General features: G+C 46.2%; 1 protein-coding gene and 1 non-coding gene across 2 annotated transcripts; one reads left to right on the top strand and one right to left on the bottom strand.

The window, feature by feature from the left end:
- Positions 1-6,279: 6,279 nt before the first annotated feature.
- Positions 6,280-6,372, top strand: trnay-gua (transfer RNA tyrosine (anticodon GUA)). Its single transcript has 2 exons — positions 6,280-6,316; positions 6,337-6,372. It is a non-coding gene; the product is annotated as a tRNA-Tyr (tRNA).
- Positions 6,373-11,008: 4,636 nt separating this feature from the next.
- Positions 11,009-13,063, bottom strand: LOC137336069 (zinc finger protein 84-like). Its single transcript, XM_068001563.1, has one exon. It carries the CDS (start codon positions 12,781-12,783, stop codon positions 11,440-11,442), a length of 1,344 nt encoding a protein of 447 aa, XP_067857664.1. The 5' UTR covers positions 12,784-13,063; the 3' UTR covers positions 11,009-11,439.
- Between the last annotated feature and the right edge of the window lie 236 nt (positions 13,064-13,299).

Genomic DNA, 13,299 nt, shown 5'->3' with positions numbered 1-13,299 from the left:
ATTGTTTTACAGACTGGAAGAAAGTATGCAGTGATGTTCCGTAGGGATTGGTATTAGGACCATAACTCTTTTTGATATATATTGATGACCGAGACCTGTAACTAATGGGGTGCCGCAAGGATCAGTGCTTGGGCCTCAGCTATATACAATACATATCATTGACTTCGTTGATGGGACCGAATGTAAAGTATCCAAGTTTGCTGATGATATAAAGCTAGATGGGAAAGTAAGCTGTGAGGAGGGCACAAAGAGTCTGCAAAGGGATATAGACAGGTTAAGTGAGTGGGCAAGAAGGTGGCAGATAGAGTATAATGTGGGGAAATGTGAGGTTATTCACTTTGGTCGGAAGAATAGAAAAACAGAATATTTTTTAAACAGTGAGAAACTATTAAATGTTGGTGTTCAGAGAGATTTGAGTGTCCTCGTACAAGAAACACCGAAAGATAACATGCAGGTACAGCAAGCAATTCGCAAGGCAACTGGAATGTTGGAATTTATTGCAAGGGGGTTGGAGTAGAAGAATAAGGAAGTCTTGTTGCAATTGTACAGGGCTTTGGTGAGACCACACCTGGAGTACAGTGTACTGTTGTGCTCTCCTTATCTAAGGAAGGATATACTTGCCTTAGAGCCGGTGCAGCGAAGATTCACTAGATTGATTCCTGGGATTAGAGGGTTGTCCTATGTGGAGAGATTGAGTAAAATGGGCGAATTCATTCTCTCTGGAGTTTGGAAGAATGAGACGTGATTTCACTGAAACTTGTAAGATTCTGAGAGGGCTTTCGAGGGTCGATACTGAGAGGATGTTTCCCCTGGCTGGACAGTGTCGAACTAGGGGCATAGTCTCAGGATAAGGGGTCGGCCATTTAGGACTGAGAAGAGGAGGAATTTCTTCACTCAGAGGGTTGTGAATCTTTGGAATTCTCTATCTCAGAGGGCTGTGAATGCTCAGTCGTTGAGTTAATGCAAGGTTGAGATCGATAGATTTATGGACTCTAAGGGAATCAAGGGATATGGGGATCGGGCAGTAAAGTGGAGTTGAGGTCGAAGATCAACCTTGATCTCATTGAATACATGATGTGGAGATGCCGGTGATGGACTGGGGTTGACAATTGTAAACAATTTTACAACACCAAGTTATGGTCCAGCAATTTTATTTTAAATTCACAAGCTTTCGGAGGCTACCTCCTTCCTCAGGTGAATGATGTGGAAGGTGTGGAACATCGTTCACCTGAGGAAGGAGGTAGCCTCCGAAAGCTTGTGAATTTAAAATAAAATTGCTGGACTATAACTTGGTGTTGTAAAATTGTTTACAATTATTGAATACAGAGCAGGCTCAAGGGGGTGTACGGCCTACTCCTGCTCCTATTTCTTATGTTCTTATGAACCGTCACATTTTCTTCCTCATTTACAGACTCTCCCTGACATTGAATATTTCTCCTTCATTTAGAGACGATTCCTTACTGATCACCATTTCTCCTTCATTTACAGATGCTCCCTGACCAATCACCAGTTCCCCTTCATTTACAGATGCTCCCTGACCGATCACCATTTCTCCTTCATTTACAGACGCTCCCTGACCGATCACCAGTTCCCCTTCATTTTCAGACTCCTTGACCTTCACCATTTCTCTTTCATTTGCAGATGCTCCCTGACCGATGCACATTTCTCCATCATTTACAGACAATGCCTGACCGATGACCAATTCTCCTTCATTTACAGATGCGCCCTAACCCATCTCCATTTCTCTTTCATTTCCAGACGCTGCCTGATCTATCACCATTTCTCCGTCATCTATAGAAGCTACCCCACCAATCATAATTTCTCCTTCATTTACAGATGCTCCCTGACCGATCACCATTTCTCCTTCATTTACAGACGCTCCCTGACCGATCACCATTTCTCCTTCATTTACAGATGCTCCCTGACCAATCACCATTTCTCCTTCATTTACAGACGCTCCCTGACCGATCACCATTTCTCCTTCATTTACAGACGCTCCCTGACCGATCACCATATCCCCTTCATTTACAGACACTCCCTGACCGATCACCATTTCTCATTCATTTACAGACGCTCCCTGACCGATCTCCATTTCTCCTTCATTTACAGACGCTCCCTGACCGATCTCCATTTCTCCTTCATTTACAGACGCTCCCTGACCGATCTCCATTTCTCCTTCATTTATAGACGCTCCCTGATTCGATGAGTCACGAGGTTTGACGCTGACTCTGCGCATGCTCGGAGGCCGCGGGCCGTGTGTTGAGTTTCGGGTCTGATCTAAACCGGAGCCCCCGGAGTGTAGAGAGAGAGAGGAGAATGTTCACTGTTTGATATTCGGGCCCGGGGCCGCACTCGGGGTTTGTGAAGCCCCCGCCCCCTCCCCCGGGGTTTATTAACCCGCTCCCTCCGCCCATCTCTCACCTGTTGCGGACACGATCTCGGCCTCACTCCCCGCCCGCCGCGCATGCTCAGCTCACACTGCCCGGGTGATTGACGGGAGCTCCGGACCAATAGGAAGAGCGGAGAGGGACTGGAGGACCGAGCGGGCGGTTGGTCCTCCAACCAATGGGAGTGTGTGAGGGGCGGGACTTGCGGCACCGAGTGGGCGGGGCTGAGCCCGGATCTCCCTCATTGGCTGAAACTCTGCCTCATTTTGAAAGCTGATTGGTGTGAAACTCTTGGGGAAAACTGGCCCTTTGTGTTGTGGAGAAAAACCGATGGAACCGAGTGGGTGGAGCAAAGATTTCAACATTGGGAATGAAATGGATTAATTCAGGACAGACAGCAGGGATTATTGGAGGGAATAACACAGTGTGGGGATAAAATGCAATGGAGGTTGTGAAGATGGATTGTTAAAAAGTGTTTGAGAAGATGCCGGACAGGAGGCTTGTTGATCAGATTCAAGCTCACGGTATTAAAGGGAGTGGGTCAGTGTGGATGGGAAGTTGGAGAAAGGGCAGAGTGGTGGTTAATGGATGTTTTTCAGACTGTGGGGATGTAAACAGTGGTGTCCCCAGGGGCAGTGTTGGGACCATTGCTCTTCTCAATACAGAGAAATGACCTGGGCTTGGGTGCAAGGGCATAAGATCAACATTCCCAGACAACACCAAGATAGGGAGCATTAAGAACTGTGAAGAGGAATGTTAGCAACTTCAGTGTGACATCGGATCATTAGGAACAGGAGTCGGCCATTCAGCCCCTCAAGCCTGTTCCACCATTCAGTAAGATGGGTGTCAGTGAGTATTGGGTTGGTTTATATCAGACAGGAGGAGATTGGTGTCAGTGGCTGTGGGACTGGTTTATATCAGACAGGAGCAGATTGCTATCAGTGACTGTGGGGTTGGTTTATATCAGGCAGGAGGAGATTGGTATCAGTGGGTGTGGGATTCTTTTAGAATCAATAGGAGGAAATTGGTGTCTGTGACTTTTTTTTATCAGACTGGAGGTGATTGGTGTCAGTGACTGCGTTCAGGAACTGGAAAGAGCCATTTAGCCCCTGAAGCCTGCTCCACCATTCAATTGGATCAGGACTAATCTGTATCACAGCTCCATTTACTCGCCTTTGCTCCATATCAATTTCAACCCTCACACAACACAAATCTATCGATCTCAATATTGAAAATTTCAATCGAGCACCAGCATCCACAGCATTTCGGGGAAGTGAGTTTGTAATTTCCGCTATCCTTTGTGTGAAAAATTGCCACCTTATTTTGCTTGTAAATGACCTAGCTCTAATGTTAAGATTATCAAGAAGGTGGCAGTTGGAGCACAATGTGGGGAAATGTGGAATTTTTTCACTTTGGTAGGAAGAATAGAAAAGCAGAATATGTTTTTAAAAGGTGAGAGACTAAGAAATGTTGTTGTGCAGAGGGCTTTGGGTGTCCTTGTATACGGATCACAGAAAGTTAATATGCAGGTGCAGCAAACAATTAGGAAAGCAAATAGTATATTGGACTTTATTGCAAGGGAGTTGGAGAATAAGAGTAAGGAAGTCTTGCTGCAATTATATAGGGCGTTGGTGAGACTCACCTGGAGTACTGCGTACAGTTTTGTTCTCCTTACCTGAGGAAGGATATACTTGCCTCAGAGGGGGTGCAACGAAGGTTCACTAGATTGATTCCTGGGATGAGAGGGTTGTTGTATGAGGAGAGGTTGAGTAGAATGGCCCTATATTCTCTGGAGTTTGGAAGAATGAGAGGTGATCTCATTGAAACGTCTAAAATTCTTAGAGGGCTTGACAGGGTAAATGCTGAGAGGCTGTTTCCCCTGGCTGGAGAGTCTAGAACTAGGGGGCATAGTCTCAGGATGAGGGATCGGCCATTTAGGACAAGATGAGGAAAGATTTCTTCACTCAGAGGGTGGTGAAACTTTGGAATTCTCTCCCCCAGAGGGCTGTGAATGCTCAGTCGTTGAGTATATTCAAGAATGAGATTGAGTGATTTTTGTACACCGAGGCAATCAAGGAATCGGGCAGGAAAGTGGAGTTTAGATGGAAGATCAGCCATGTACTTACTGAATGGCAGAGCAGGCTCGAGGGGCCGTATGGCCCACTCCGACTCCTATTTCTTATGCCGTCTTGTTCTGGATTCCCCCTCCAGATTAAATCATTTCTCTGTATCTACCTCATTGAATCCCTTTATTATTTTAGACATCTCGATGAGATCACATCTCAATGTTTTAAACTCATTGGAATAAAAACCAAGTTTATGCAACCCGTCCTCATAATTTAATCCTTTTAACCCCTGCATCATTCTGGTGAATCTGCACTGTATCTTTCCCAAGGCCGATTGATCTCTCTCTCGGTTCGGTGCCCAGTTCTCCAGGTGGGGTCTGACCAAGGTTCTTTACAACTGAAGCATCACTTCTGTATTCCAACCCCACTCAAGATAAAGGTCAACATTCAATTAGACTTGTTGATTAGTATCAAGATTTGTAAGGTATTTGCAAAGGATTCGAGGGGATCTTCGAGTTGGGATTTTTCTTGATTCTGTCCACTCAAAGAGTTTGATAACAGACTTGCTCCTTTGAATTTAGTGCTGGATTATTGGGCCATGATGTGTTTACTTGTTTGTATTTTGTTAAATACATTTGCTGAGTGTTTTTAAATTTAAGCCGGGATTCCCAGGCCTGATGCTCTATTCACACATCGAAGGTGAGAGAGATGCTGTGGGACACACGAAAAGTCCAGGAGCTGAAAGTGATTCACAGACTGGGTTTTGTGTTTAGTGATCCCGGGTACATTACTGATACCTTCCCTGGATCCCAAGGCTGGGAGAGGCACTCGGGAAGGACCGGGGAACTGGGACTTGGCCATGAGAGTAATTGAAGGTATGAGAACTGAAATAATCTACAGTGAGAAAGGAGAAAAGGCATAATAATCGGTAATTAGGACATCAATTAGTCTCTTATCTTGAATTCATCAAGTAATTGACCCATTCTGTTTGAAACAAAGTTGATTTATTTGACATAGATCCAGAATATTGAATTTCAGCCCAGTTATAGCGGTTATTAACATCAGCAGAAACAAATCCCAACTGCCAGAATGAAGTTCTGCTGCTGAAACCCTCATCCGTGCCTTTGTTTGCTTCTAGACTCGACTATTCCAATGCTCTCCAGGCCCGGCCTTCCACTTTACACCCTCCGTAAACTTGAACCCACAATCTCCAGATCAATAATCAGTCACATTATTCATTGTGTCACTGGCCCAGGCTGTGGAGAACACAGAGCAGCTCACACTCCCACAGCGCTGCGGTATGAGCAGGTACCGAGTCAGCCTCAGTCATGAGCACTGGAATCCACGAGTCCGGTTGTGTCAAAGGTGCACGGTGAACAATCACCAAAGTGAAACATTTTTGCTGCTTCCCATTGATATCTCAGCTGGCAGAGTGACAAGACTGTCGCGGAAAATAAGACAAAGGCACCCTTACATCATTTGTTCAATTCCTGCTCGAAGGAGTACGCGTGATTTTGCAATAAGCAGCAATGAGTTCAAGGTCACTCTCTTAACTTTACAGGCACCTCACAGATTAACATGTTGCCATGAAGGCACAGGACGCCTCTTTTCCTTTCTCAAACTTTAAAACTTTCTGTGTCTGCCCAAACAAGGCTGTTTTGCCTCTGCTCACCAGCAGGGAGTGCTTTTGAGCAGCAATACTTCAAAACACTCAGCTCTCGCTTTCAGGCAAAAGAAGCCTTTGATCAGCACCGGACTCCACGAGTCTGAACATGTCAACAGGCGCACGGTGAACAATCACCAAAGACAATCTTTTGTATCACTTCCCTTCGATAGCTCAGCTGGTAGAGCGGAGGACTGTAGTGAATTAAACAATTGAAGTAATCCTTAGGTCGCTGGTTCAATTCCGGCTCGAAGGAGTGAGTGTGCTTTTGGAATAAGCAGCAATTACCTCAAGGTCGCTCTCTGAACTTTAACGGCAGTTTCCAGATTAACATGTTGCCACTGAGTCACAGGACACCACGTTTCCTTTCTCAAACCTGAAAGCTTTCTGTTTCTGCCCGAGCACGGCTGTTTCACTCGAGCATTTCCCTCTGCTCACCAGCAGGGAGTGCCTTTGAGCAGCAACACTTCAAATCGCCCTCAATTTCAGGCAAAAAGGTCTTCGATCAGTCAGTCAGTCAGGGCTCACGCTGCTCCCTCAATCTCAGGCGGCTGTTGCTTTCCGGTGACCTCGTCTTCCTTCCGAAGGCTCGGGCTCTTCTCAGCATCATTCATGATTACTGTGGCTTCCCGTTCTGCTGTTCCTCACTTGTTGATGCTCGATACCGCCGATTGGAGCAAAGTATTTAATATATTCAAGGAGCGGCAACCCAAATCAAGATTTCTCTGCTGGTCGTGGAGCAGCTTGGAGGCGAGTGCGAGGCGGGAACTGTGAAGGACGATTTACAAACAGCAAACGAGGAATTAGCTCAACTGGTAGAGCGCTCACTTGGCATGTGAGAAGTAGTGGGATCGTTGATTATATTCTCCACTCACCGATTGTCTTGGTGCAATTATACAGAAAGAAGAGTGTTGTCAGCGAGTCCATAGCCCATGTACTTCCTAAACTTTACTGTGTGTTTGAGTACAGAGAGGTCAAGGGGCAGAACATCTTTTGATGGGCTGCAGTCAGCAAAAGTTCTTGATTTTGCTCTGCAGCAAAGATGGAAAGATGAGGTGAGAGATGGAAAAAAAGCTTCGTAATCCCTGATGCCTTCTCTGAAGTTTGAATTCAGGACCCTCAGATTATGACACTGATGCACTGCTTGCTGCACTAAGAAGGCACTTACCAGGTCTGGAGCCAGGCAGCACCACCAAGTTGGACAGTTTGCAAGGTATTGAAAGCAATAAAATAATGTACAGTTTGCAAAAAAATTCCCAAACCAAGTAGGAATCGAACCTCTTGCTTTCTAATCATAATCATATGCGTGGGGTAACGTGTAGCGTGACATGAACCCAAGATCCCGGTTGAGGCCGTCCTCGTCGAGCAGAAATTGATAGCCAAGTTCCGCACCCATGAGGACGGCCTCAACCGGGATCTTGGGTTCATGTCACGCTACACGTTACCCCACCAGCGAACAAATGTTATCTGTTTTTAATATAATGGGTCATTTGCTGGCTCTCTCTGCCTTCCGGATGTTTCTGCCTCTCTCTGTGTTTTTTTTCTCTGTTTTTTTTCCCTGTTTGTTTTTTTGTTGAATGTGTATTCGGGGGTTCTGCAGGTGACACCTCTCTGTCTGAACACGGTGATTGCCTTGGCAACGGGCAGTTGCAGGGGCAGTCTGTAAACACCATGTATTGTTCAATATGTATAAATGCGTAGGCTTCAAGGAGCTCTTGAAACATTTGCCTGAGGAAGGAGAAAATCTCCGAAAGCTTGTGAATTTAAAATAAAATTGCTGGACTATAACTTGGTGTTGTAAAATTGTTTACAATTGTCAACCCCAGTCCATCACCAGCATCTCCACATCACAATTATAGTGAGGAAGTAGCATTGTGAGGCAGTGAGCATGGCAGAGGTACTAAATAAATACTTTCCATCTGTCTTCACCATGGAAGAAGATGCTGCCAGAATGTCAGTAAAGGAAGATGTAGTTGAGATACTGGATTGGCTAAAAATTCATAAAGAGGAGGTACTTGAAAGGCTGGCTGGACTTAAAGTAGAAACGTCACCTGGTCCGGATGGGATGCATCCTCGGTTAGTGAGGGAAGTAACGGTGGAAATTGCAGAGGTACTGGCCATAATCTTCCAAACATCCTTAGATATGGGGGTGATGCCAGAGGACTGGAGAATTGCAAATGTTACACCCTTGTTCAAGAAAGGGTGAAAGATAAAACCCAGCATCCACAGACCAGTCATTTTAACCTCGGTCGTGGGGAAAGTTCTAGCAACGATAATCCGGGATAGAATTAGCAGTAACTTGGACAAGTATTAGGGAAAGCTAGCACGGATTTGTGAAAGGCAAATTGTGTTTAACTAACTTGATCGAGTTTTTTGATAAGGAGCAGAGAGGGTCGATGAGGGCAATGCAGTTGATGTGGTGTGTTTGGACTTTCAAAAGGCGTTAGATAAAGTGCCGCATAATGGGCTTGTCATCAATATTAAAGCCCATGGAATAAAAGGGGCAGTAGCAGCATTGATACAGAATTGGCTCAATAACAGGAAACAGAGAGTCGTGGTGAACAGTTGTTTTTCGGAATGGAGGGAGGTGTACAGTGGTGTTCCCCAGGGGTCGGTGCTGGGACCACTGCTTTTCTTGATATATATTAATGACTTGGATCTGGGTACACAGGGCACAATTTCCAAACTTGAAAGTGCAGTGAACAGTGAGGATAATAAACTGTGAGGAGGAGAGTGATTTACTTCAAGAGGTTCCCAATTCGATTCAGAAATGCAGTGGATCTGTGGCTCCAAAGCAGGCGGACACCCTAAATGGGAAGATATGGAGGAAAAATTCGGATAAATGAGATGGTGGCCGGGTATGAGACGGGATATTAAAGATATTGTGGTGGGATGTGTGATTGGTGCTCGGTGGATGGGATGCCAATCAACCGGGCTGCTTTGTCCTGGATGGTGTCGAGCTTCTTGAGTGTTGTTGGAGCTGCACTCATCCAGGCAAGTGGAGAGTCTTCCATCATACTCCTGACTTGTGCATTGTAGATGGTGGAAAGGCTTTGGGGAGTCAGGAGGTGAGTCACTTGCTGCAGAATACCCAGCCTCTGACCTGCTCTTGTAGCCACAGTATTTATATGGCTGGTCCAGTTCAGTTTCTGGTCAATGGTGACCCCGAGGATGTTGATGGTGGGGGATTCGGTGATGGTAATGCCGTTGAATGTCAAGGGGAGATGGTTAGACTCTCTCTTGTTGGAGATGGTCATTGCCTGGCACTTGTCTGGCGCGAATGTTGCTTGCCACTTATCTGACCAAGCCTGGATGTTGACCAGGTCTTGCTGCATGCAGGCACGGACTGCTTCATTATCTGAGGGGTTGGGAATGGAACTGAACCCTGTGCAATCATCAGTGAACATCCCCATTGCTGACCTTATGATGGAGGGAAGGTCATTGAAGAAGCAGCTGAAGATGGTTGGACCCAGGAGCTCTTGCAGCAATGTCCTGGGGCTGAGATGATTGGCCTCCAACAACCACTATCATCTTCCTTTGTGCCAGGTATGACTCCAGCCACTGGAGAGTATTCCCCCGATTCCCATTGACTTCAATTTTGCTGTTCAATTTTGTCCCCCATAATGAAAATTGGAACTATGTGAGCTACCTTCTAATCTCAGGGGACTATCGCTGACTCTATTGAGCTGTTGAGGATACAGGCAAGGGGCTCACAGAGCACCCGTCCCATCTCTTTAAACACCCGGGGGTGAATATCATCTGGACCTGGAGCTAAACCTATTTTAAGATTTCATATTTTATCCAAGATCACGTCCCTTTCTATTTTAATATTTATGATGTTATTGTTGACAGCACATCCCACAGCTGGAATCTGAGCATCATCTACAGGAGTGTAGACTGATGAGAAATAGTCATTTAACAGCTCTGCCATAGCCTGGGAATCTGCCCTGAACTGTCTTTCAGTGGCCCTAAACCATCTTTAATGGTCTTCTGAATCCTGACGTAGCTGGAAAGGCGTTTGCTATTATTAGCACATTTGTGCACCATCTTCTTTTCAAAGATCTCTTAGCTTCTCTAATGGCTGCTTGTGTCTCCCTCGATTGTGGGTGATATTTGTCCCAATTCTCCTGTCAACTGAATTCATCCTGATCTGACTGTAAGACAGTTCGGGGAGTCAAGAATCATTCACCGCTAGACCCACACTGACAAGTAAAACCCCAGACGGTTCCTTAGTAAGGATTCCTCTGGTACCTCAGCATATATTTGTCCGCTATCTTGCAGTCCACTCCTGGAGGCCCCACTCCCTGAGCCTGCAACCTTCAGCAGGGTCAGTGGTGGAGTTCCGCAGTGGGAGTGATCCCAGAGTAACTGTCGGGATCGCCCCCACCCTGTGGATGGTCAGGGTCGTGTATTTTTAGTGATCCTGGTGTCTAACACGCACACAGCAATAAAACCATGAATTCTGGAAACACACTTCAGGTCCTTCTTTATCTGGAGATCGAATGACTGTTGTATAATTGTACCAGCAGTTAACAGGCTCCTGTGAACTCCTCCCACTGCTATTTTGATGCAGACTTTAAATCATTTATTTTTAACGGGTTTATTTTAAATGAGTTAACGCCTGCCTTAAATGGTAGACTCAGGACTGTCACACAAACAGGTTAAATCTTCATAGAATAATTACCACAGTCATTTTTAGACTGGACTCCGCACGGTGACTTTGCTGTCAGTGAAGAGAGACGGGAAAGACCAAAGTGCCGTTTGCCCCTCTCAGTGTGGCCCTGAAGGACTGTGTCCAGGCTGAAGTTCTGCTCCCCCCAGATTGTCCTTTCTGAGCTCCAGTCAGGTGATGCTAAACACTCAGGTGGGAAAGACTAAAATCTACAACAAGGTGTTTAAAACAAATCTGATTTATTTAATAGATATCCAGAATATTAAACTCCAGCCCAGTTATAGGGGTTATTGACATCAGAAGAAACAAACCCTAACTGTCAGAATGAACATGGTTCAGTCCTGGATGTGATTAACAGCAGAATCCAACCCCTGCAGTCAAATGTGAACTCGCTGGTGTCTCAGCACGTGTGATGACTGAGTGAATCCCTTCCCACACACGGAGCAGGTGAACAGTCTCTCCCCAATGGGCATGTGTTGATGTGTCAGCAGTTCATTTCTGCTTTTAAAGCTCTTCTCACAGTCAGTGCATTAACAGGTCACTCAATAGTGTGAACAAGTTAATGTTTCAGAAGGTGGGATGATCGAGTGAATCCCTTCCCACACACGGAGCAGGTGAACGGTCTCTCCCCAATGGGCATGTGTTGATGTCTCAGCAGTTCGTTTCTGATTTTAAATCTCTTCCCAAAGTCAGAACATTTAAAGGTCTTTCATCAGTGTGAACTCGCTGGTGTCTCAGCAGGGTGGATGACCGAGTGAATCCCTTCCCACACGCGGAGCAGGTGAACGGCCTCTCCCCAGTGTGAGTGCGCTGGTGTGTCAGCAGATAAATTTTGCTTTTAAATCTCTTCTCACACTCAGAACATTTAAAAGGTCTCTCATCGGAGTGAACTCGCTGGTGTGACAGAAGGTTGGATGACCGAGTAAATCTCTTCTCACACAAGGTGCAGGTGAACGGCCTCTCCCCTGTGTGACTGCGTTGGTGTCTCACCATTTCGTTTCTGATTTTAAATCTCTTCTCACAGTCAGGACATTTAAAAGGTCTCTCATCAGTGTGAACTTGCTGGTGTGACAGAAGGTGTGATGAATGAGTGAATCTCTTCGTACACACAGAGCAGATGAACGGCCTCTCCCCAGTGTGAACTCGCTGGTGTGTCAGCAGAGTGGATGACCGAGTGAATCCCTTCCCACACACGGAGCAGGTGAACGGCCTCTCCCCAGTGTGAGTGCGTTGGTGCGACAGCAGATTCCTTTTGCTTTTAAACCTCTTCTCACAGTCAGAACATTTAAAAGGTCTCTCATCAGTGTGAACTCGCTGGTGTCTCAGCAGGGTGGATGACCAAGTAAATCCCTTCCCACACACGGAGCAGGTGAACGGCCTCTCCCCAGTGTGAGTTCGTTGGTGTCTCAGGAGTTCGTTTCTGATTTTAAATCTCTTCCCACAGTCAGAACATTTAAAAGGTCTCTCATCAGTGTGAACTTGCTGGTGTTGCACAAGGTATGATGAATGAGTGAATCCCTTCCCACACACGGAGCAGCAGAACGGCCTCTCCCCAGTGTGAACTCGCTGGTGTGCCAGCAGGATGGATGACCGAGTGAATCTCTTCCCACACACGGAGCAGGTGAACGGCCTCTCCCCAGTGTGAGCGCGTTGGTGTGTCAGCAGATGACTTTTGCTTTTAAACCTCTTCTCACAGTCAGAACATTTAAAAGGTCTCTCATCAGTGTGAACTCGCTGGTGTTGCAGAAGGTGTGATGACTGAGTGAATCTATTCTTACTCACGGAGCAGGTGAATGGGCTGTCCCCAGTGTGAACTCGCTGGTGTGATAGAAGCTGAGATGACCGAGTGAATCCCTTCCCACACACGGTGCAGATGAACGGTCTCTCCCCAGTGTGAATGCGTTGGTGTGTCAGCAGATTACTTTTGCTTTTAAACCTCTTCTCACAGTCCGAACATTTAAAAGGTCGCTTATCAAAGTGAAATCGCTGGTGCATCAGGAGGCTGTCTGACTGAGTGAATCCCTTCCCACACACGGAACAGGTGAACGGCCTCTCCCCAGTGTGATTGCGTCGATGAATTTCCAGCAGTGAAGGGTAATTGAATCCCTTCCCACAGTCCCCACATTTCCACGGTTTCTCCGTGGTCCGGGTGTCCTTGTGTCTCTCCAGGTTGGACGATCAGTTGAAGCCTCGTCCACACACACAACACGTATACAGTTTCTCCCCGCTGTGAATGGTGTGATGTTTTTTCAGGCTATGTAACTGGTTAAAGCTCTTTCCACAGTCAGTGCACTGGAACACTCTCACTCGGGTGTGTGTGTCTTGGTGCTTTTCCACTCACACTGATGTTTGAAATCTTCTCCCAGAGATAGAACAGACAAACATTTCTCCTTCCACATTCAAAGGCCGATGATATTCAGGTCCTGATGAATCGAGTGACTCTGTCAGATCTTGACGTGGTCTTTGGTTTGAGTTTCCTGTCTGCAAATCCTCCCCTTCTAATAACCTGTG

The sequence above is a fragment of the Heptranchias perlo genome, chromosome 20 (assembly GCF_035084215.1).
Source record: "Heptranchias perlo isolate sHepPer1 chromosome 20, sHepPer1.hap1, whole genome shotgun sequence".
NCBI classification, from domain to species: domain Eukaryota; kingdom Metazoa; phylum Chordata; class Chondrichthyes; order Hexanchiformes; family Hexanchidae; genus Heptranchias; species Heptranchias perlo.
Note: the sequence above shows the minus strand (reverse complement) of the source record. Positions and strands in the feature narration are given on the sequence as shown.